This window comes from Dasypus novemcinctus, chromosome 21 (assembly GCF_030445035.2).
Source record: "Dasypus novemcinctus isolate mDasNov1 chromosome 21, mDasNov1.1.hap2, whole genome shotgun sequence".
NCBI lineage: Eukaryota > Metazoa > Chordata > Mammalia > Cingulata > Dasypodidae > Dasypus > Dasypus novemcinctus.
In genome coordinates, this window is record NC_080693.1 from 20201557 (window position 1) to 20222986 (window position 21430).

Consider the following 21430-nt stretch of genomic DNA (forward strand, 5'->3'; position numbering starts at 1 on the left):
GATCCTTAGATGACATCCAAAGCTGCTTAATCATGTCTTATAAGTACGGTGACTCAGGTAGATTGAATTATGTGCCCCAACAGCCGTGTTCTTAATTTTATCCACATTCCTGGGGGTGTGAACCCATTGTGAATAGGGCTCTTTGAAGATATCTGCCAGTCAAGGTGTGGACTCATTCGAGAACAGAGTCTTCTAAGATCCCATTTAAGTGGGGCCTGACTGAATCAGGATGGGCCCGACTGAATCAGGATGGGCCTTAATCCAAATGACCAGAAGCCTTATACAGAGAAAGCCACGGAGAAAAGCCAGAAGTCAGCAGAAACCAGAGGGGCAGACAGGAGGAGCAAGAGAGCGTCACGTGATGGGAAGCAGAGCTGCACCTGCAAGCCAAGGAGCCCCCGGGGTTGCAGCAGGCCAGCACGAGAGAAAGCCAACACCTTGATTTTGGACTTTTGGCTTCCAAAACTGTAAGATAACAAATTCCTGTTGTTAAGCCAACCAACTGAGTGGTATTCGTCATAGAAGCTCTGGCAAACTGAGAGCAACGTGACAATTTGCTCAAGTTTTCACTTACTGCCCTTGGCACTATTAATTATGTACTCACTCCCATGAGTGTCCTGGTTCAGGAAATATGTTAACTGGTCTTCCCATTCATAACACCCACCTCCGTTCCCAAAGAACTGTCCATTAAAATGGCCAAAATGATTTTTATTATGCATATTAGCACAGTAAAAAAAAATAAACACATTGGGAGTGGGTGTAGCTCAGTGGCTGAGTGCCAGCTTCGCACATATAAATAAACAGATAGATAGAGTAATTTTTAAAAAAATAAACATCTATCTGTTGACTCAGTAAGCTGCCATACCTTACAATTCCTTTTGGCAAAGAAAACTATGAAATGGCATAGGGGCGGCGGACTTGGCCCAGTGGTTAGGGCACCCGTCTACCACATGGGAGGTCCGCGGTTCAAACCCCGGGCCTCCTTGACCCGTGTGGAGCTGGCCCATGCGCAGTGCTGATGCGCGCAAGGAGTGCCCTGCCACGCAGGGGTGTCCCCCGCGTAGGGGAGCCCCGTGTGCAAGGAGTGCGCTCTCTTTGCTGAAACAAAGTGTAGCCTGCCCAGGAATGGCGCCGCACACATGGAGAGCTGACACAACAAGATGACCCAACAAAAAGAAACTCCCGTGCCGCTGACAACAACAGAAGCGAACAAAGAAAACGCAGCAAATAGACACAGAGAACAGACAACCGGGGTGGGGGGGGGGTGAGGGTAGAGAAATAAATAAAATAAAATAAATAAATAAATAAATGGCATAGGTATGGTTCAAGAACTGAGAATCATGCTTTGGAGTTAAAGACAATATGGTAGGGACTTATTTAAAAGCCATGTCATATTTTTATAGTACAGAAAAGTCTTGCTGATCATGAAGTCATGATTAAAGCCTAAAGTTAGATATCTAAAGGAAACTTCAATGTACTGGTCACTTTTTAAAAATCCATTTTTGACACCTTTCAGAGCAGCACACACAGCCTCTAGATATCTATACACACCTGACAAGGACATGTTCCTACTGTTTGCAAATCACCGTGGTCAACATGGCCAGGACACAAATCAAGCAAGCCCTGCTCTCTGTAAGCATGTACAGCTTCCAGCCTCATGACGAAAACAGATCCAAAAGCAACTAGAGACCAAGGCTGAAATAAGTGATGTAAGAGAACAAGCAAAGTACCCTCGAAGCACAAATAAGGAGCAATAGTTGGAAGAGAGGTGGGTGGGGACATGAACTCTGAAGACTGAATATTCCAGACCCTGTACTGGGGATTTACCAGAGACTGATGAACGCAGAGCTGTAACTATAACACCATCCACCAAATTTTGTACACATCAGTATGGGCAGGTGCTCTGGAATGCTTTTTATCAACGTTTCCTTTGATACGGTGAGAGCTTGTCCAAACATGAAAACACTGAAAGCCAAAGTTGAGAATATTTGAACTTCATTGGCTAACATTTCCTATGTACAGTCCACAAACGCTAGTTTGAGGAATGGGTGTCCCATGGAAGATGGTTTCCTTACTCAAAATGCTGGGCTAAACCTAGTGATAGCGGGCAGCTGTCTAGCCAGAATGCTTCCCCTCCCTCTTCCCTCCTAACAGAACTCTGCTCCTGTCCAGGGACCCGTCCCTCCCCCTTGAAGCTCTCCTGACTTAGTGGAAGCTAAACCCACCAACTCCAGAAGGGTCCTCCTGGGTCTAGGCAGTCGTCAGAATCCCACCGCCCCTTAGTGACTAGCTCACGGGCGCAGGCAGCCCTTCCTCTGGAATATGTAAATGATCAACAGTAAACACGTGATATAAATTGTTTGAGACTAGCGAAAAGATTCTTATCCCACAATTGGAACAACTCAGGCCTCTCCTCTCTTCCTTGTCTCCTCTTTGGTTTGTGAATATAGAAGCAAATCACCTCAACTGATGCTGGCTGCCAGATGGATGGATGATTTTGTTTTAATCGTATTTACAATGAATCTATATGCACCAAACACGCACTCCCTCCCTTACCCCTCCCCCCATCTCCTGGTACCCTTTAATCTACTTTCTCGGTGTATTTGCTATTTCCAGTCATTTAAGTGATATCATACAATAGTTGTCCTTATTTCTTGCTTATTTCACCGAGTATAATGTTTTCAAGCTTCTTTCATGTCGCAGCATATCTCAGAACTTCATTCTTCCTTACGACCAAAAAATACTCCACGGTGTCTATGTATCCCATTTTTTCCCTCCATCTGCTGATGAACACTGGGTTGTTTTCCGTCTTTTGGCTACTGTGAATAATGCTGCCCTGAACAATGGTGTACAAATATCTGTTTGAGACCCTGTTTTCACTTTCTCTGGGTAAATACCTAGATGAAGAACTGCCGGGTCATATCGTAATTTAACTTTTTGAGGAAATGCCGTATTGCTTTCCACAGGGGCTGCAACATTTTCCTTTCCCATAGCTGCCTTATCATGACCATGGAAAAAGCCAACCTGAAGCAAAGGCCAAGACACAAATGAGGGCGAAACAGAGTACAGAGAAAGTCAGCAGGTGCCCTGAGCACAAGGCAGCTGGGCTGTACCTGCCTCTGGATGCCCTGTCATCTGAAATAAAGTTTCCGTATTGTTTAAGCCACTCTGAATCATGACATTTGTTCCTGTAACCAAAAGCATTCTTAGTGATGCAAAATATCAACAGCTTTCTTTCCTGCAGAACTTCTTAGGGTCTTAAAAACAAATAGGGATTGTACATTTCTGAGATGAATATATAGTAGGCAGCATTTCCCACAGTCCTAGGATTTTTCCCCCCAAGGAACAAAATTCGCTAAATAAGGAAAATAACATTCTTCAGTCTATATATTCAAAAATATGGTCTGGCCTGTGTTGCAAGAAGCCAAAAAGAAATGTTTCATGGCAAGAATACAAGTAAGGAGGTCACTGCAATAGCCAAAGCTAGAGACAGGGGCCACAATTAGCACAGAAATGAAAAAGAAGAAATTGCTAAACTATAATGTGGAGACAGAGTCATCTCACTGGATGTGTGGGATGATAAATGGCCTGAGTACTGGGAAACATGTTCTCTGGATCACTGCCAAGCCAGCAGATCCTTGGACAACTGGTCCAGGTGGGGATTTTGATGGATTAGCGTCATCCCGCCCCCATTCTTTGGGCAACGCCTCCTGATTTTCCTTTTGGGAACTGCCTCTCCCCCATCTCTATCTTTGTGGACTCTCAATTAAGATAACTTCCCTCTCTCCTATTTTCCCTAAGGAATAGTCAGGGCCACATGTCCCAAAGTAAATCAATTAAACTGTCCTCTGTGAGTCCTGACCGGGGTGACCCAGTGACAGAACACAACTGGAAAGCAACCTTCTTGATGGTGGCCCCAGAAAAGGCTGTCCAGTCGCCTTGTCACCCTGACTGTCCAGTCACCATCTTCCCCCGGCCGCACAGTCCAGCTTCCTCCGATTTTGTGAGTCACCCCAGACCCTTCCCAAACTCCTTTTTTGTTCAGATTAACCTGTCTATATCTGTTGCTGCAACCAGTTAGCAAACACTAACTGAGCATGGAAAAACACTAGAGTTCTTCTACATTTCAGGCAGACCAAGATGGATTCAAAATGCTATGTGCCTTTAAAATCAACAACAACCTGATTAACATACGAGCTTATGACTTCCTAAGAGCAGGCTCTTTACCCCATAACAGGAGAACTGACATCACGGTGCTTTTCAGAACACAAAGATAAGAGGTTTCCCATGTTTGAATCCTAGGCTCAAGAGAATTTCAAAACTATTTGTTCTCAGACCCTTCAGGGTCCCAAACTCAAAAAAAAAAATCATTATAAGACATTCCAGCTACATTTGCCAACTTTGTTTTAAGTCCTGGGAGGGTTTTTTTTTCTTTCTGACTATAAAATACGGGTTTATTTTAAGGAACTTAAGGAAAAGTACAAACGGCAGAAATCAAACCACTCACAATCCTACCCAGAGATAAGCACCACATGTTTAGCCATCTAGTCTATCCCGATTTCCTTCCAGTGTTTTCTATGCATCACTTTTAATACTGTACAATCTCACCTCTGCATGCATTTCTGTAGCACATTTCCTTATCTTATACATTTCTCTCAAGCCCTGAAGAAATTTTTCAATGTTGTAAAAACTCCAAGAAAAAGGCGCAAATGTATAAATGCACTAAGAAGTGACTTATCTTAGACATTTAATTGTCCCACTTTTTCCAGCACTGCGGAGTCATTAAAGTAGAGTGATGAAGAGCATCAGTGTTGGAGATGGAGATGGGGAAGGGAGCCCCCGCAATTTCCCTTCTCAGCTGTGCAACCTGGAGCGACAACACACCTGTACACTCAGGTAGAAAAGACCAGAACCTGCTCCTGCAGTTGCTGTGAGCTTTAAACAAGTCTGTGTGCAGAGTATTTCACAAGTGCCTGTCACAGAACACAGCAAAGAACTGCTAGGAAAACAAAAAGAATGTGTACCTGTGCCTGGGAAGCCCATCCGTGTACACAAAGAGTCTCCTAGGGCTAAAAGCTCTGTCCACTTTTCATATTCTGCATTTCTTTTGGGTTTCTGGTTAAAATGTTGCATAGGAGTCTCTAGCGACTTTTGCAGAAAGAGCAAATGCTTTCTTTCAACATAAGAGTACAGAACTAGAAAGATGTTTCCAAGGGCCCTCCCTTACCCTTTCTGGTGAAACTGCGAAAAGGAAACAAAAGAGAAATTTTTTTTATCACGGAGAAATTTCATTTTACACTCTTTGTGGTCAAGACTTTATCTATCAGATACTGGATTACCTTATATGAAGGTGACATTTTTATTTTTATTCAAAGCAAGGGCAATTAATTAGCATTTCTAAAACTACCTACCCTGAAGCAACTTGAGGCACTCGGGCTTTAGGGAGAGCAAAACAGAGGAAGCATTCGCCTGCGCTTAGACTACGTAGGACCCAGTTCAAATTTGGCTCTGTCCCTTGGTCCGCTTTTTAGCCTCCAATTCCCCATCGGTAAAATGGGGCTATACATAGCACCCATCATAGAGATGCTGAAACGAGCAAATAAAATAATCCTTATAAAGTACATAGCCCCGTTCCCCGGTGCTGTAGGGTCACATGCTAATAGGGTCACACACTAGATAAGCCTCTTAACCAGCCTCACAACTCCTAAAAGTTTCCCGAGAGCCATCTCTTTGAAAGGTAATCACGAAGGAAAAAAAGGCTCTATCTCCCAAATTCCTGGGTTGAGATGGCCTAACTTCAGTAGTCACCTGACTCCAAATTGCAACCCTATCTCAGGTCACACAGGTACAAAAAGTTAGCAATCTTATCTTGAAGGCAGGAATGTAACCAAGGCACCCACTCAGCCGTGTAGCAGCGGAAGAGTAAAGGAATGGCCCAGCCGCATCACATTCTGGTTTCACGCTTCTTCAGTAATAAAATAGTTTTTCTTTCTCTTCTACCATTATGAAAAAGTTTTCTGGGTTAAAAGAAGTTCTTGTTTTTAATTCTATTTTCCCAACAGCACCAGCTGCGGCTTTTTTGGTTCTCCTCCTTCCAGGCTCAGGAAAGGAGTGGTCCATTTGAAGCTGGGTGTGGTCAGGTGATTTGGTCAAAGAAATGGGAGTAAAAGTGACATGTGTCACTTCCAGAAGAAATATTAGCAGCCCATGAGATTCACCACACCCTCATTTACTGCTCTGTAACTATGGAGGCACTTTTGGAACACAGCCTGTGGCAACCTGGGTCCTTCATGGGCTCCCCCCACCCCCACTGCCCAGTGCTCTAAGTTACTGATGTCTTGGGAATTTTTGTTATAGCAGCACAACCTAGGCATACCTAGTCATACAACAGCTATTGGTCATAATAGGTATTAAATGAGCAAAGCTAATAACCACTATTACTAATACCTCAGGTTATTTCCTCTAGCCGAACTCTACCTTATCACAGAAAAACCAGGGTTAGTTTGGGAAAACAAGACAAAATGGGTATCAATTTCAAGTTGTAATTCTCAGGTACTTAGGAATATCAATAGCGGTGAATAAATACCTCGTGTCAAAGATACTCTCAGCAAAGCAAGGGATAGTGATGATAACTATAATTTATTGAGGGCTTATTATGTTACACTGGGAATATTATATTCATTATCTTATTTAACCTCACAATAATCCTATAAAGTAGGTGTCATTCCAGTGCGGTAAAATGAAAAGTTCTGTTCTCCTCACTATTCCTTTCCTCTTGGTAGGAATTTTTTTTTTAATATATCAAAAACAAATTTTGAAATGAGAGGCAGTAGATATCAGCAAGGGAGAAGTCTGTTGTCCTAACAATGTTTCCATTCTGAGGAGGGCCTAGGAGAATCTACAGCCACCTCCTGTGATGGAGGAAAGAAGGGAATCGACTCCTCCTGCGTGGACCTTGGAGAAGGCAGGGCAGAGTGGATGGACTGTGGTGAGCAAGATGCATAGTCGGGTTTAAAGAATACCTGGCAAAGGGAGAGAAGAGAGATACCTCTTGGTTATTCACCTGGGACAGAAGTCCTCTGTACCCAGTCATAACCAGAGAGTGGCTTGGTGACTGGCTCTAGCCAAAGAAATGTGGACAAAAGTGACACATAAAAACTCGAGGCCAAAGCATTTAAGAGCCAGTATGGTTTCTCCACATGGTCTCTTCAACTTTAGGAGGGAGTGAAAGCCATGTGTTGAAGTGTGGGGAGGGGGTAAAACATGAACGCATACCGGACCCCTGAATCACACGGGAGGAGGGCTGTGCTTGAGAACCCCCTGACTCGCATCACATTTTGGGTAAGCTTGAATTATCCTGTGTAGTGTTAAGCTGCTGAGATTCCAGAGCTCGTGTGTTACCACGGCACAGCCTAACTCATCCTAACACTTCGTGGAAGACTTAAGACTAGGAAAAAGAGGCAAAATAAACCCAAAGAAATCAGGAGGAAGGGATCTAAAATTAGAAAGCAGAATTTACTACACAAACGGAAAAAGAGCTAATGAGAAGAAATTTTAAAAAATTAAACCCAAGAGTTGATTCTGTCAGGCTGGGATGGAGGAAACCGTTTTGCAAAGCTAGTCAAGGAGAAAAGAGAGAAATGCAAAGAAGGAATTACAAAGGACTTGTAATTAGATAGTCAGAGATTTTATTACACTTCAAAATCATAATAAAATGAATGCTTTTCTATAAAATATTCTACTAAAAGTAACTCAAGAAAATTCTCTAAACATGTATAGTCCAAGGACCATTAAGAAATTAGGAAAGCTGTCAAAGGACCACCTTCAAAAACATCTTTAGAAAGTTGTTTCCAGCCTTCAGAAAATAAGTCATTCTTCACTTAACTATTCCACAGAAAAACAAAGAAGCTAGACAATTCATCTTATGCTGCTATCAAAACTTGACAGGTATGGCAAAAAAAAAAAAAAAAAAAAATCAAATGCTCTCACTTATGATTACTGAATGCCAAAATTCTACATAAAACAATAAATTAGCAGTATGTAAAAAAGAAAATTTTAAGCCATAGCCAAACAAGATCCATTGCAGGAAAGCAAGGACAGCTCAATCAAGAACATAAATCACAAGCTCTCCATGGGGAGGAACTCGACCACTGATGTATCCCCAGCACCAAGAACAATGTTTAGAACATAATAAGTGCTCAATAAATATTTATAGCATAAATTATTCAGTGGACAGTAAAAAATAAAAGGAGAAAAACTATGCAATTATCTTTAAAGACAATGATAATCTTTTAATCCAATATAACTTTGCTGTCAAAGAAAAACTCAAAGAATTATGCTTATAACATGATTAAAAGCAAAATATCTCAAAAATCATGCATTTCTGATGAAGTTAATTAGAAGACATGGATGTCCACTGACCATCACAATATTTTAACACTATTCCACAAGTGCTACACAATGCAATTAGGTAAGAAAATAAGTATAAAAACTGGAGGGGGAAAAGCAAAAGTATTAATTGCAAAAGATGTGAAAACCCAATAGACTCAATCATTTTTAAAAAGTATTTAAAAGTAATGAGACAGTTTATGAAGGTGGCTTGTTCAGGATGATTATACAAAAATCAGTAACTTTCCTACATACCAGTAATATAGAGTAAGAAAACATAATTTGAAAGATTCCCATCACTATAGCTACAGTAACAAAAATGAAAAAAAAAAACTAAAAATAGAAGAAAAATTGTGCAGGATCTAAATGACTACGGAGGATCAAAAAAGGGCTCAAATAAACAGATAGAAGAGTTCCCATTATACTGTAAAAACGGTAATTTTCCCTGTCTTTATAGACATTTAACAAAAAATACCCAGGAAGAATTAACAAATGAACACAAACAAAAAAATTTAGTCAACTGTTTTATGGTGGGCAATCTGTAGGCTAGTCATAGTTAAGGCACAGCAAGAACTTAGGCAAAGTTTGATGAGGAAGAAAGCAAAAAACCTAGAAATTATAACAGTGATGATATTTCAATACAGCAGGTATGAATTAAACTATTCAATATAGGTAGTAGGGTAACTATCTGTAAAATATAAAAGGAAGGAAAATTAAAAGTGATACTTATGTACCAAAATAAATGACTAATGAATTAAATATTTGATGGTAAATGAAAATCTATAAATGCCAGTAAAAATGTATGAATATTTATGTAATCTTGGACTGGGGAAAATGTTCCTGAGCAAAATGCTTAAAGCCCAAATAATAAACTGCTAGAGTTAAGATCACAATATGTTAGCATTCTATATGGCAAAAATAAAATAAAAATTAAATTAAAATTAAAAAGACAAAGCAAAATTAAAAGGGCTGAAAAACCTTTAGGGAGATGTTTGTGCCATATGACAAAAAATATATATACTTAATATATTTTTTTAATACCTAAAACCCAACAGGAAAACAGTTAGAACAATGATTTTAGGAAAATTGGGCAAATGGCATTGATAGTTTTACTAAGGATTAGAATATAAGTGTGTGTATGTGCTCATGTGTGATCGTGTGTATATGTACTTGTATAGCCTTAAAAATTCAGACTCTTTAACTCAAATTCTACTTGTAAGGCTTTTCCTGGAAAAGCAAACCAATGAGAAATATTTGCTAAATGATTAGCAAAAGGAAATTGGTTGACTATAACAGAATATTACATGTCTTTGAAATATTATGTTGTAAATATATAGTTATTGACATGCAATGACATAATGTGAAGTTAAAAGCAGGTCATAAAGTCGCACACACAGTATGGTCTCTTTTTTTTTTTTTTTAAAGAAAATATACAGACTGGTCTTCAACAAAAAAATTAGCAAATCAAATCCAATAGCATATTAAAAGAATTAGGGAAACAGATGTGGCTCAAGTGACAGAGCTTCTGCCTACCATATGCGAGGACCTGGGTTCAATCCCTGGGGCCTCCTGGTGAAAAAGAAGAAGAGAAAGAGTGCCCACATGGCACCGCGTGGTGAGCCAGTGGCCACACAAGTGAGTCATGCAGCAAGATGACAACGCATCAAATGAGAGACAAGGGGAGAGTCAAGGTGAAGCGCAGCAGAAACCAGGAAGTGAGGAGGCGCAATTGACAGGGAACCTCTCTCCTATTCAGAGGTCTCTAGGATCCAATCCTGGTGCATCGTAGAGGAAAGAAAATGAGAAGAGAAGACAACACAGACAGTAAAAACAGCAGGGTGGGAGGAGGGGAAGGGGGAAAAATAAATAAATTTTTTTACAAATAAAAGAATTATACACCCTGATTAAGTCGGATTTATCCCTGGTATGCAAGGGTGCTTCAACATAAGAAAATCAAATAATGTAACACAAAACATTAACAGAATGAAGGAAAAAAAAACACATGATCAACTCAATTGCAACAGGAAAGGCATCTGACAAAATCTAGCACTGTTTCTTGATAAAAACACTTAGAATATTAGGAAAAAATGGAAACTTCCTCAACATGACAAAGGGCATATATTAAAAAACCCACAGCTAGGGTACCTAAGAATTACCTCCTGAGAGCCTCCATGTTGCTCAAATGTGGCCACTCTCTAAGCCAAACTCAGCATGTAAATGCATGACCTTCCCCCTAGCATGGGACATGACTTCCAGGGATGAGCCTCCCTGGCACCGAGGGATTACTACCAATCACTAACTGGTGATTCAACTAGAAAAAGACCTTGAATAAAAGGGGGAAATGGTAAAGACAAATGAGTTTATATGGCTAAGAATCTTCAAAAAAGAGTCGGGAGGTCATCAGAGGGGTCGCGCTTATGCACACCTCAGCAGGATTCCAGAGATAGCCAAAGTAAATGCAACCCCAGGAACTGGTGCCCCTGAGGGCTACAGAGACACACAGGTTCTATGGTCATGGCAGATGGTTCTGGAGTTCAGTGCCTTGTCAGTGGGCCCTATTTTGTAATTTGTGTTCCTGAGTATGATAGAGTTGGACTTAGATGTGACCTTCTACACTTGCCTCTTCTGTCACTTTTACTGAACCTGTGGTTGACATTGGGGTTGGTGTATGCTCAGGGGACTTGAATATCTGGACTGGCCATGTGCCACCTGGGCCCTGAATCTCCGCAGAGTTGCAACTCCTATTCTCCAGTTCTTTGGGCTTACCCAGGTCAGCTAACAGAGACGTGACGATGGTCAACCACCACACCAGGGAACCGAGAGTGCCTACAACTCCAAGCAGGAGAATCACATCCAATAACTATGTGGAATCTAAGCCCTCTCTCAATTTAGAGGTGGAGTGGACAACACCACCCCAGGGTCCACAGCACGGAGGAATAAAATATGGATTAGAGTGGATTTACTGGTATTCTACTATAGAACTCTTGTTACTAGTAATGGAAGAAACTTTAGCATTGATCTGGAGAAAGTGGCCACGGTAGTTGCTGAGGGCAGGGAGGGGGAAGAAGAGATGTGATATGGGGGCATTTTTGGGACCTTGAGTTGTCCTAAATTATATTACAGGGTCAGATGCTGGACTTTATATATCCTGCCATAACCCACTGAAAGTACTGGGGGACAGTGTAAATTACAATGTAAACTGTAATCCATGCAGTACAGCAGTGCTCCAAAATGTATTCACCAAATGCAATGAATGTGCCACAATGAAAGAAGTTGATGTGGGAAGAGTGGGAAGGTGGGGGATGTGGTATATGGGAACCTCTTATATTTTTTAATGTAACATTTTTTGTGATCTATGTATCTTCAAAAAATAATAATAATTTTTTTTTTAAAAACTACAGCTAACATCATACTCAGTGTTATTTAACACTGTATTAGAAATTCTGACCAGAGCAATTAGGCAAGAAAAAGAAATTCTAATCAGAAAGAAAGAAGTAAAACTTTCCCTATTTGCAGATAACAGGGGTTCTTTAACAAGGGGTCTGTGAGCTTGAATTGAAATTCAAAAAAACATTATTCTTGTGGGGACCTGTTGGTGCAGGTATGATATATTTATTAAAAAATACATAGTATAGTGTGGACTTAGTAAGGGGTCTGTGGATTTTACCTGACAGGCTAAGGAACCCGTGCAACAAAAAAGGTTAAGAACCCTGAGATAACATGATCCTATATACAGAAAATCCCAAGGGAAAAAAATCCCCAACAAAGCTCCTGGAGTTAATAAATGAATTCAGCACAGTGGTGAGATACATGATCAACACCCAAAAATTAGTAGTTTTTCTATACATTCATAATGAACAATCTAAAGAGGAAATAAAGGGGGAAAAAAATTCCATTTGCAAGAGGAACTAAAGAATCAAATATCTAGGAATAAAAAACAACAAAAAGACAACCTACTTAAAAATGGGCAAAAGACTTGAATAGACATTTCTCCAAAGAAAATATACAAACAGCCAAAAAGCATATGAAAAGATTAGCCATTAGGGAAATACAAATCAAAACCACAGTGAGATACCATTTCACACCCACTAGAATGGCTAATATTTAAAAAAATAGAAAATTACAAGTATTGGCAAGGATAGAACACTCATTCATTGTTAGCAGGAACGTAAAATGGTGCAGCTGCTGTGGAAGCAATCTTGGAATCTCCTCAGAAAGTAAAGAACTACCGTATTACCCAGCAATCCCACTTCTAAGTATATACTCAAAAGAACTGAAAGCAAGAACACAAAATGTTCATAGCAGTATTTTTCAAAATAGCCAAATGATGGACACAATCCAAGTGTCCATAAACCAATAACTGTATCTACAAAATGTGGTATATGTACACAATGGAATATCATTCAGCCATAAAAAAGGAATGAAACTCTGATATATGCATCAACATAGAGGAATACCTTGAAGACATCGTGTTGAGTGAAATAAGCCAGACACAAAAGGACAAATATTGCATGATGTCACTGATATGAAATAATTAGAATAAGCACACTCATAAGAGTAAGCATCTAGAATATAGGTTACCAGGGGATAGGGGTAAGGGGAGTAGGGAAAAGGGAGCTGAAGCTTAAAATGTATAGAATTTCTAGTTTGTACAGTGGAAACGTTTTGGTAATGCATGGTGGTAATGGTAATACAGCATTTTGAACATAATTTAGAGCAATGTATTATATATTTCAATGTGGCGTAAAGGTGAAATGCTAGACTGTATATATGGTACTAGAATAAAATTTTTAAAAAAGAATCCAGGGAATGCACAACACAAACAGTGAATCCTAAATTAAACCATAAACTATAGTTAAGAGTACAATTATAACAATGTGCATTCATCAAGGATAACAAATGCACCACACCAGCACAAGGTAATAATAATAAATAGGGTGGTATATGGGGGCATGATTTTTCTATAAGCCCAAACTTCTCTTAAAAAAAAAATATATATATATATACACACCAGTTGAAAACTCAGAAGACTATGTCCAAAATATTGAGTGGGATTTCCAGGTAATGGGATTATTGGTAACTTTTTTTTTTTTCTTTTCTGCTCATCCATAAGGTTTGTGATTCTTCTACAATAAACGAATATTATTTATATAACAAAAAGGAAAGTTAAAAAAAGTAAATTGAATTCTGTGGGAAAATAAACATTTATTCTAAAAATAAACTCTGAAGTTGGAAAATGAAAGCAAAAACAGCTGCTTCCTGGACAGAAAGGATGGTTTTGCATCGCAAGGCAGGCGCGAGCTTCCCAGAGGCAGGGTTCAGCTGCTGAGTGCCCGGGATGCCCAGTGCCCAAAGGGGAGAGGCCCTCTCTCTCCTGCTCCCTCCCCTCCACCTCATCGGACCTGCAACTGGCTCAGCTCAGGGCTGGAGCATACTTTTATTATTTGCCACTGTTTTTGAAACAGCATTTGAAATAACCTGTGATTGTTTATTAATAAAGGGGACGATTCTTTCCCTCTTAAAAAAGACCAAACATAAATCCAACTGCCGTATTTCTCAGGTGGCGACTGATTGACTTTTACTCAGTGGTACCGGCCCTCCCTGCTCCCGCTAGAAGGGGGGGAAATACATGGTTTCTATCACCCCATGGTGAAAAATGATGATCAGTAAAGTAACAAACTTTTTTTGGTGGAGACACAATTGGAATGGAAGTAATAAATTGCTTTTTTCTTAAGGAGGCACCAGGAATTGAACACAGGACCTGTACATGGGAAGCAGGCACGCAACCACTGAGCTACACCCACTTCCCATGAATTGCCTTTTTTTCCCCTTTTTGAGATACCAGGACCAGGGATTGAACCCAGGACCTCACATGCAGGAAGCCAGCACTCAACTACTGAGCCACATCGGCTCCCCTGAGTTGGCTCCCTTGTCTGTTTGCTCTTTGTCTACTGGTTGTCTGCTCATTGTGGGTTTTCCTGTTTGGTTTTTTTTTTTTTTTTCGCTCGTCTGTTTTGTGTTTTCTTCTTAAGAGGCATTGGGAACGAACCCGGGACCTCTCATGTGGGAGGTGGGCACTTGGCTGCGCGAGCCACTTCCACTCCCCGTGAATTGCTTTTTAAGAGAAGGGCCCCTTCACATGCCTGCAGGCCTGGGATCAGAGAACTGGGCAGGAGATCCCGGCAGCTTCTATACCGACCGTTGCCGAAGCCCAGCACGGGGCTGGAACCCGGCACACCTGCACTGTAAGAAGCTTGGAAGACAGGGGCAAAAAAACGTCCTCTCCAGATCTGCTAGCACGGCGCGGTGGGTTAGTGCGTTCTGTTATCTCCCACAGACATGCCACTGCAGGTGGTAAAGCCTGGGCTTCCAGTAAGATTCTAAAAATTCTGCTCCAAACGCTAATAAATGGGCACAAGGGCTCCCTGGGGACCAGGCTGGGGCCTCTCTACCCGGCTGTGCTGGGCCTGCGCTGGACTGGTGGGTGTAACAGCAGCCAGAGAAAGCACAGGGAGGGAACGAGGGAACTGGGTGACGAATCTGGAATCCGTCCGACTTTTCCCTAAGGTGCTGTTCCTTGGACCCCAGCTCCTGAGACCCTGCTAAAGGCAGGTCAGCGCCCAGCAACACCGACAAGGAAAAGGTTCTGCCTGGTCTCAGCCTGCCTGCCTTGGTCTTGCGCCCGAAGCAAAAATGCCTACTCTGGATGAACTGCATGTTTGATTAACATGTTTCAATAAAATGAATGTGTTCAAAAAAACAGATACGGCAATTCATTTAATGGAGCACTGTACAGTCATTTAAAAATGAAAAATGTTTTTAAGTGGGGCACTCTGGATGTACTGATAGAAAATTATCTCCAAGAAATGTTGATAAAGTAAAATATAAGGTGTAGAGCATATCCTATGCTGCCTTTGTATTGTATTTGCACGTGTGCATGTGGCTTGTATGTGGACACCCACAAAGGAGATATGGACATATTTGCTTGTAAAGACTTTGGAAAAATACATGAAACGTATAATGGTAGTTGGTAATTGATGTATTGAGTATCATGTATGAAAGGGAAACAATTTTCATGGTATAGTCTTTAGTACAGAATGGCTTTTTTTAAAGAACTATATATATTTATCACCTATTTAAAAGAATGTTAAAAATTAGATTATGTTTATTTCCAAAGATAAAATGTGTAACGTTTAAATAAGGAGTGATACGTATGGTTTCATCTGACTCACAGAAAAACAGTACTCAAACCAATGCATGATAATGGAAAACTTTTGGAGAAAATTCATTAAAAAAAAAAAAAAAGTACAAGGAAAAAAAAAATGCGCGCGGTGCCAGGGCTCCTGGAGACGGACTGCTTCCTCAGCATGTCACTGCGTACCGCGGGCTGAGCCATGGCCCGCTGCAGGTGAGCCCTGAGAACCGGCCAGCAGCTTGATGCCGGGCAAAGGTGAGAACCCGAAACCAAGTGAGCAGCCTGGGAATGGAGCACCGGGCTCTGCTGACCACGCTTTCTCCTCCACCCACCAACACGCCGCCTCTACAATGATCCACTCCGGCCCCCGCCCCAGCCTTCCTCCCACACTCCTAGCACTCCCTGCCTGCTCTCGGAGACTGAGAACATCACCCGCTTTTTTCCCGAGAGCTGGGCAGTAGCTGCTGGCATTGGCTTAGAAGCAGTACCTTCAACTTAGGAGGCCCAGCGTTTCTTAGAAGATTGAATGGACAAGCAGGAAAAGAAATTGGCAACTGACATCACCAACCACTGGTTGAGTACTCTGTGTGGCCAGACTCACTTCAACCTCACAGCAAGCCCCTGAGGGAGTCAATGGGAGAGGGGCTAGTGGGCCCTCGGGGGTGGGCGGCAGTCCGAGTACAGCCTCTCGCCTTGCCCTGGGACCCATAAATACATCCTGGGCTTAGGACCAGGTGTGTCAGCACATCCCTTCCCCTATTGTCCCAAATGTTTGGGAAGACACACTGGAGACAGTCTGACTCAGGTGGTGCATCTGTCCCTGGCAGGGGTGTTCCTCCACTCCTAGTAACAACCTAAGAGAAGGGTGCTGCACCTAGAGCATCTCCCTGCGCGTGCACGAATTGAGACCCGCTGCTACGGGAACTGAAGCCCACTGGTGACGCTGACCCTGCTCTGCCTCTTCTCTGAGTGAGGAAAACGTCTTTCCATCAGAGCTGGGGACCCCAACACCTGCATTAGAGGGGACAGCCATCTCTTTAGGTGTCTCTCCTTCTTAACCCCCATGGTGTAGTCTGAAAAAAAAAAAAGGATCCTTCTCACCAGATCAAAGCTCCCCATTTTACTTCCATTTTCTCTTTCAATTAGCAGGTCTCTTTGGCACTAAATTTCAGCTCTGGACTTTATTCCATCCCAGACAAACAAAATGCCATTTTCAAGAAAAATACTCTGTCTTTCAAGGTTCTTCTCACTGGTGCAACCACTACTCTCTTGAAGGTAAAAGAACAAACAAAAAAAAACGGGGCCATAAATCAGGGCGGAACTAACCCCTCCCCCTCGATCTTACTCTGTTGTTACAAAGCTCAGCTGTTCCTTACCACTCTAAACATCCATTCCTATCACAAAATTGAGGCCCAGCCTCTGGATCTTCTCCCATCTTTGAACGATGCTGTGAGATACACGGATCTTTTGTTCATTCACTCTCTCAGTTGTCAAGGAATTTTAGGAAACCCCTTATATGCCAAGCTTTGGGGCAGTTGTCCCTGCCCCCAAGGAGCTTAAAGTCTAGTAGGGCAGAAAAGGAAAGATAAGGAAAGATAAACTTACAATACAAAAGTATAATACAGCTCCAAGGGAATAGGGATTTTGTTTCCTTTGCACTACAGTATCTCCTGAACCAGAACAATCCCTGACACACAGCAGGCTTTCAATAAATACTTACTGAATGAATGAGCCCATGTCATAATGCCTACCACCCAACAGTAATTACAGCGGTTGTTCACAGATACTTGCAGCTACTATTTATTAAGCATCTACTAGTGTGGAGCACTCTTCATAGATAATCTCAAGTGATTGTTACACAACCGCCATGTTACCAAAGTGAAATCCTTATTACTCTCCTTTAGAAGAGAGGGAAGCTCAAGATCCCATAATATGCAGAGAGGGAGGCTCAAGATCCCTTGGCAGTAAGCAACAAACCAGATCTGTCCATCCCAGAGCCTGTCATCCTCACCATCTTGTCACAGCACTTACCACTCTCCAAAATGATAGGGTCGGGGAACGCTTCTCAAAGGATGGAGGGAAGTGAAGGGACAGGGAACAAAAAGTTAAAAGGAGAAAGGACGTGTACGAAAGATGGATAAGCAGGCAGACTAAGCTGGAGAGAAAATGTTTGCCAGTTAAACGCAATGGGATTGATAAATGCTTTTCACTGGCACAGATGCCCTCTCAGGTGAGAGCATTTAAAGGGAAAACAAAGGAAGCCCCATAAAGGGTGCCCATGGCAATCCCTACGTTGTTAGAGTGGCTTGATGCAATCCCTAAGATGTCTCTATTCTAAAGAACTCCAGAATGGGCAATTTATGGAAGGCATGCCGGGGGAAAACGCCAAATGAACAACTCCGAAGTTCAGCTCTAGCGCTCATTCAGAGGGAAGTCACCACTTCAAAACCATGCAAAGGATCAAAATCAAGTGGCTTGCTAAAGCAGCTCTATAGAAAGATGAACCAATTCCCACATCTTAACTCCAAACATCCATTCCTATGTGCTTCTATTGATTGAAGAAATTAAGAAGCAATTTTTGGCCTCTTTATCCCATTATATGCAGGACCATGACTCACGACATTCTCATTAAGATAAAGTAAATGCTGCTCCTTTTCTTTCCCCCCTTGAACTCTAAAGAAAATTCTATTAGTCTTGTCCATCAACATTTATGGAATACCAGTTGTCTAAAGGCAACTGCACTGCATTCGCTGGGCATGCAATAGAGACCAGTACATTCCATGGGGGACAGACAAAGAAAATAATAAAAGCATTTCAGACACTGGTAAGTGCAGTGACAAAAATAAACAGAGGAATGGGCCAGGGAGCCACTGGAGGAAGGCTTCTTGGGGGAGGTGACATTGAGCCAAAACTTGAATGATAAGGAAGAGGCACAAGGAAAAGCACATCCCCAGCCAGGAAGGGATAAAAGCAAGAACAAAAGCCCTGAGATGGAAACAAGCTTGGTGCCTTTGAGGCAAGGAGGCCATCATGGCTGGAGCACAGTGGATGAGGAGCGGGTGGGAAAGAATGAATCCGGCCTGGTGCTAAAGGACTTGGGGCTTTAAGTAAAATGGAGGCTTTCGATAAGCGGCCGGGTGACATGACCCAATTTATGCTTCATCCTGGGTGTCATCAAAAAGGACAGAGGCTGGCTCCCCTCCACTGTGTGCATGGCACAATGGATGCCATCTGATAAAGAGGCAGGATTCACCCACACCCCAACAGCCACTGGAGTTGCAAAAAAGCAATTGCAAGGACCTCTGGGTGACCAGCTTCTTGGGGATCAAAGAACGTGCTCTCGGTAAGGGAAACCCGTTTCCCTTGGGTGAGTGTGAAAAATAAGATATTCCAAGGCTCGCAAATCTTAACACTTTGCAACAAGTCCTAAAAAGAGAGGGTTCTGTCCCAGGGAAGGCCCGGGAAGAAGCAGAAACACTGCCATTTTGGCATCAAACTGAAACCTCAAGACAGAGTGAAACAAATAATCCAAGTCCAGTATCGAGGGACTTGATATCTTGGTTGGTCTCCCGTGATGACCCATGCCAGCCCATAGGGTGATGCTGAAGTTAAGACATTAAAGGCTGGTCAGTTTGACCATCAACTGCTTGCTATACAACCAACACCATTAAAACACTCTCTCGGCGCCCAACATGCCCATCGGCAGCCCACGTGAGGCTATATTTGTGACAGTACCACGCCAGAAATCTGGGCAAATCTGATTCTGCTATTCATAAATTTCCCCTCATGTTCAAGCACATGTTTTTAGGAAATGAATCCAAGTCCATTTTAGACATTGTTACTTGGAAACCATCTGGAATCCCTGGAAGCATGAGCTACCATTGCACCTCCTGGCCTCGAATGCCCACTCTATCTAGGGCAGTGTGCTTAGATGGGAGTTTAGATGTCCCTTCTCCCCCAAGGCTGCTCCCACCCCCACCCTACCAGCCGGCCAGCTCCGGCTACGCTTCCCACCCAAGAAAGGTATTTGGTTTCTAGGTAAACCTAGTGGAGAGCCCTAGATGTGTTGAGTTAGCACTTGAACTGCACCCAAGCCTGGATACTTTGCTTTCTAATTGCCTTACAGTTGCACACCTGAATTCCTTTAACACAGCACCAATGGAAATCCCTCCCCAGGAAGGACCGAAATGGAAGGGGTGAGAAGTGCCTGTCCACCCAACAGTCTGGTCTTCAGAGAACGTCTAGCTCTGGATGAGGCCCACCGGCGCCCTTACGTAACGTCACTAGATGTGGGCACCCCGCAGGGCCGCGCTAGAGACACTAGCCCAGACGTGCCCATTTTCACGGGGTTGACAGCCAGCTGACTCTTGGGGGCTTGCAGGGGCCCGGCTCTTCCGGACGGCGGGGCGTCTGTCCCCCTCCCGCACCTGGCGGGGCTCCTCTGCGCACCGCATCTTGCAGGAGAGGGGGGCCTCCCTTCCCGCAGCCTCCCTCCCTCCACGAATGTCAGTCTTAGGACCCAGCCGACAGCAGCGCCATTCCACTAGCACCATCCCTGGCCCCCCACCCCCACCCCACCTCCCCCAGCAAATGCCTTAAGAAACCGGGCCAGGAAAGTGATCCAGAATCTCGTACGGTCACAGTCCCTGAAAACAAACAGGGCAGGAGGGGCGGGCTGAGCTGGGCCAACGCGACCAGGCCCAAGACTTCCCCTGGACCCCGGAGGGGGCCCCGAACTCGGCGCAGGGGAGGAAGGTTCGGGAGACTGCGGGCCCGCTCCCTCCGGCTCGAGCCGCGCAAACACCTGTTTCCAGGAAGCTACGCGGCCGCAGGGAGCGGGGAGTCCGGGGGAAAGGCCGGGAGGACGAGGCGAAGGGGCAGCTAGGGACGCAGGTAAAGGATGCGTCACGCTCCGCGCTTGGCAACCGGAGCCCCGGAGCAGCGGGCGGCGAACCCGAAGGGCTGCGGGGTCCGGGAAGTTCCGAGAGGAGGGGTCGCGCCCGGGAGCGGCGCCCGGAGGGAGCCGGCTCGGGGGCAGGGACGCCGAGCAGGGCGGGAGGGCAGGCGGCCGCGCGGGCTCCATCACCTGCGCGCCCCGCGGGCACCTACCTGCCCACGGTCTGGTTGGCCAGCTGGCGCATGCGGTTGAACTGCTTCTTCATCGTGGCCCCGCGGCCGCGCGGGCCCGGAAGCCGGCGGAGGACGGAGCAGCCCGCAGCCCGCCGCAGGTTACATGGCTCCCGCCGAGCCTCCCGGGCGGCGGCGGCGGCACTGCGGAGCCTCCGGGAGCCGCCCGGCCCGCGCGCGGCTCGCTCCCCGGGGCGCCACCGCCTACTCCTCCTCCCGCCGCGGCGCCTCGCGCTGCATCCTCGTCGCGCGCGCCGCGGCGCCCTCGCAGCCCTGCCCGCCGCTGCCGCTGGCCCGGCCGGCAACGCTCGGGCTGGCCCGCCCCCGGCTCGGGTCCGGCGCGGGGACCCGGGAGTCTCCGCAGGCTGCCTGGCCGGCCGGCCGGGGGGTCCCCGCTGCGCCTGTGCGGCGGCGCGGAGCACTCTGGGGCTTGTAGTTTCGTGCCCTGGAGCCCACCTTGCCTCGGCTCCGAGTTTACGAGGAAGGCGGGGCGGGGGGGGGGGGGCTGGGGAGAGAAGGGTCCTCACGGGTCTTTGCGCTTGAGCACGTTTTCGTGATTTGAAACACGCGAAGGAGTATCGACAAATAAACATTTTAAAAGGGTATTTCTTCCCCATTTTGTTTTAAGGGAACCCGAGGTATTGCTGCTCTCAATTCACAAAAGGGAGGTTTGTGCATGCAGGTATGGGGCTCATAAATCAATATTAACCAGGCATAGCG

The 21430-nt window shown here is 44.2% G+C and overlaps 1 protein-coding gene across 4 annotated transcripts in view; it reads right to left on the reverse strand.

Moving 5' to 3' along the window:
- The window catches only part of ARHGAP44 (Rho GTPase activating protein 44), a 205449-nt gene extending 184465 nt beyond the window's left edge, over positions 1 to 20984 (reverse strand). For 2 of the 4 annotated variants that reach the window (XM_058283455.2, XM_071210312.1), the window contains exon 1: positions 20693 to 20915. In XM_058283455.2, the coding sequence (XP_058139438.1) occupies positions 20693 to 20745 (53 nt within the window). In that variant the 5' untranslated portion in view covers positions 20746 to 20915. Of the gene's footprint in view, positions 1 to 20692 lie in introns of all 4 variants that reach the window. The other 2 variants (XM_058283454.2, XM_058283456.2) reach the window with 2 other exon arrangements.
- Between the last annotated feature and the right edge of the window lie 446 nt (positions 20985 to 21430).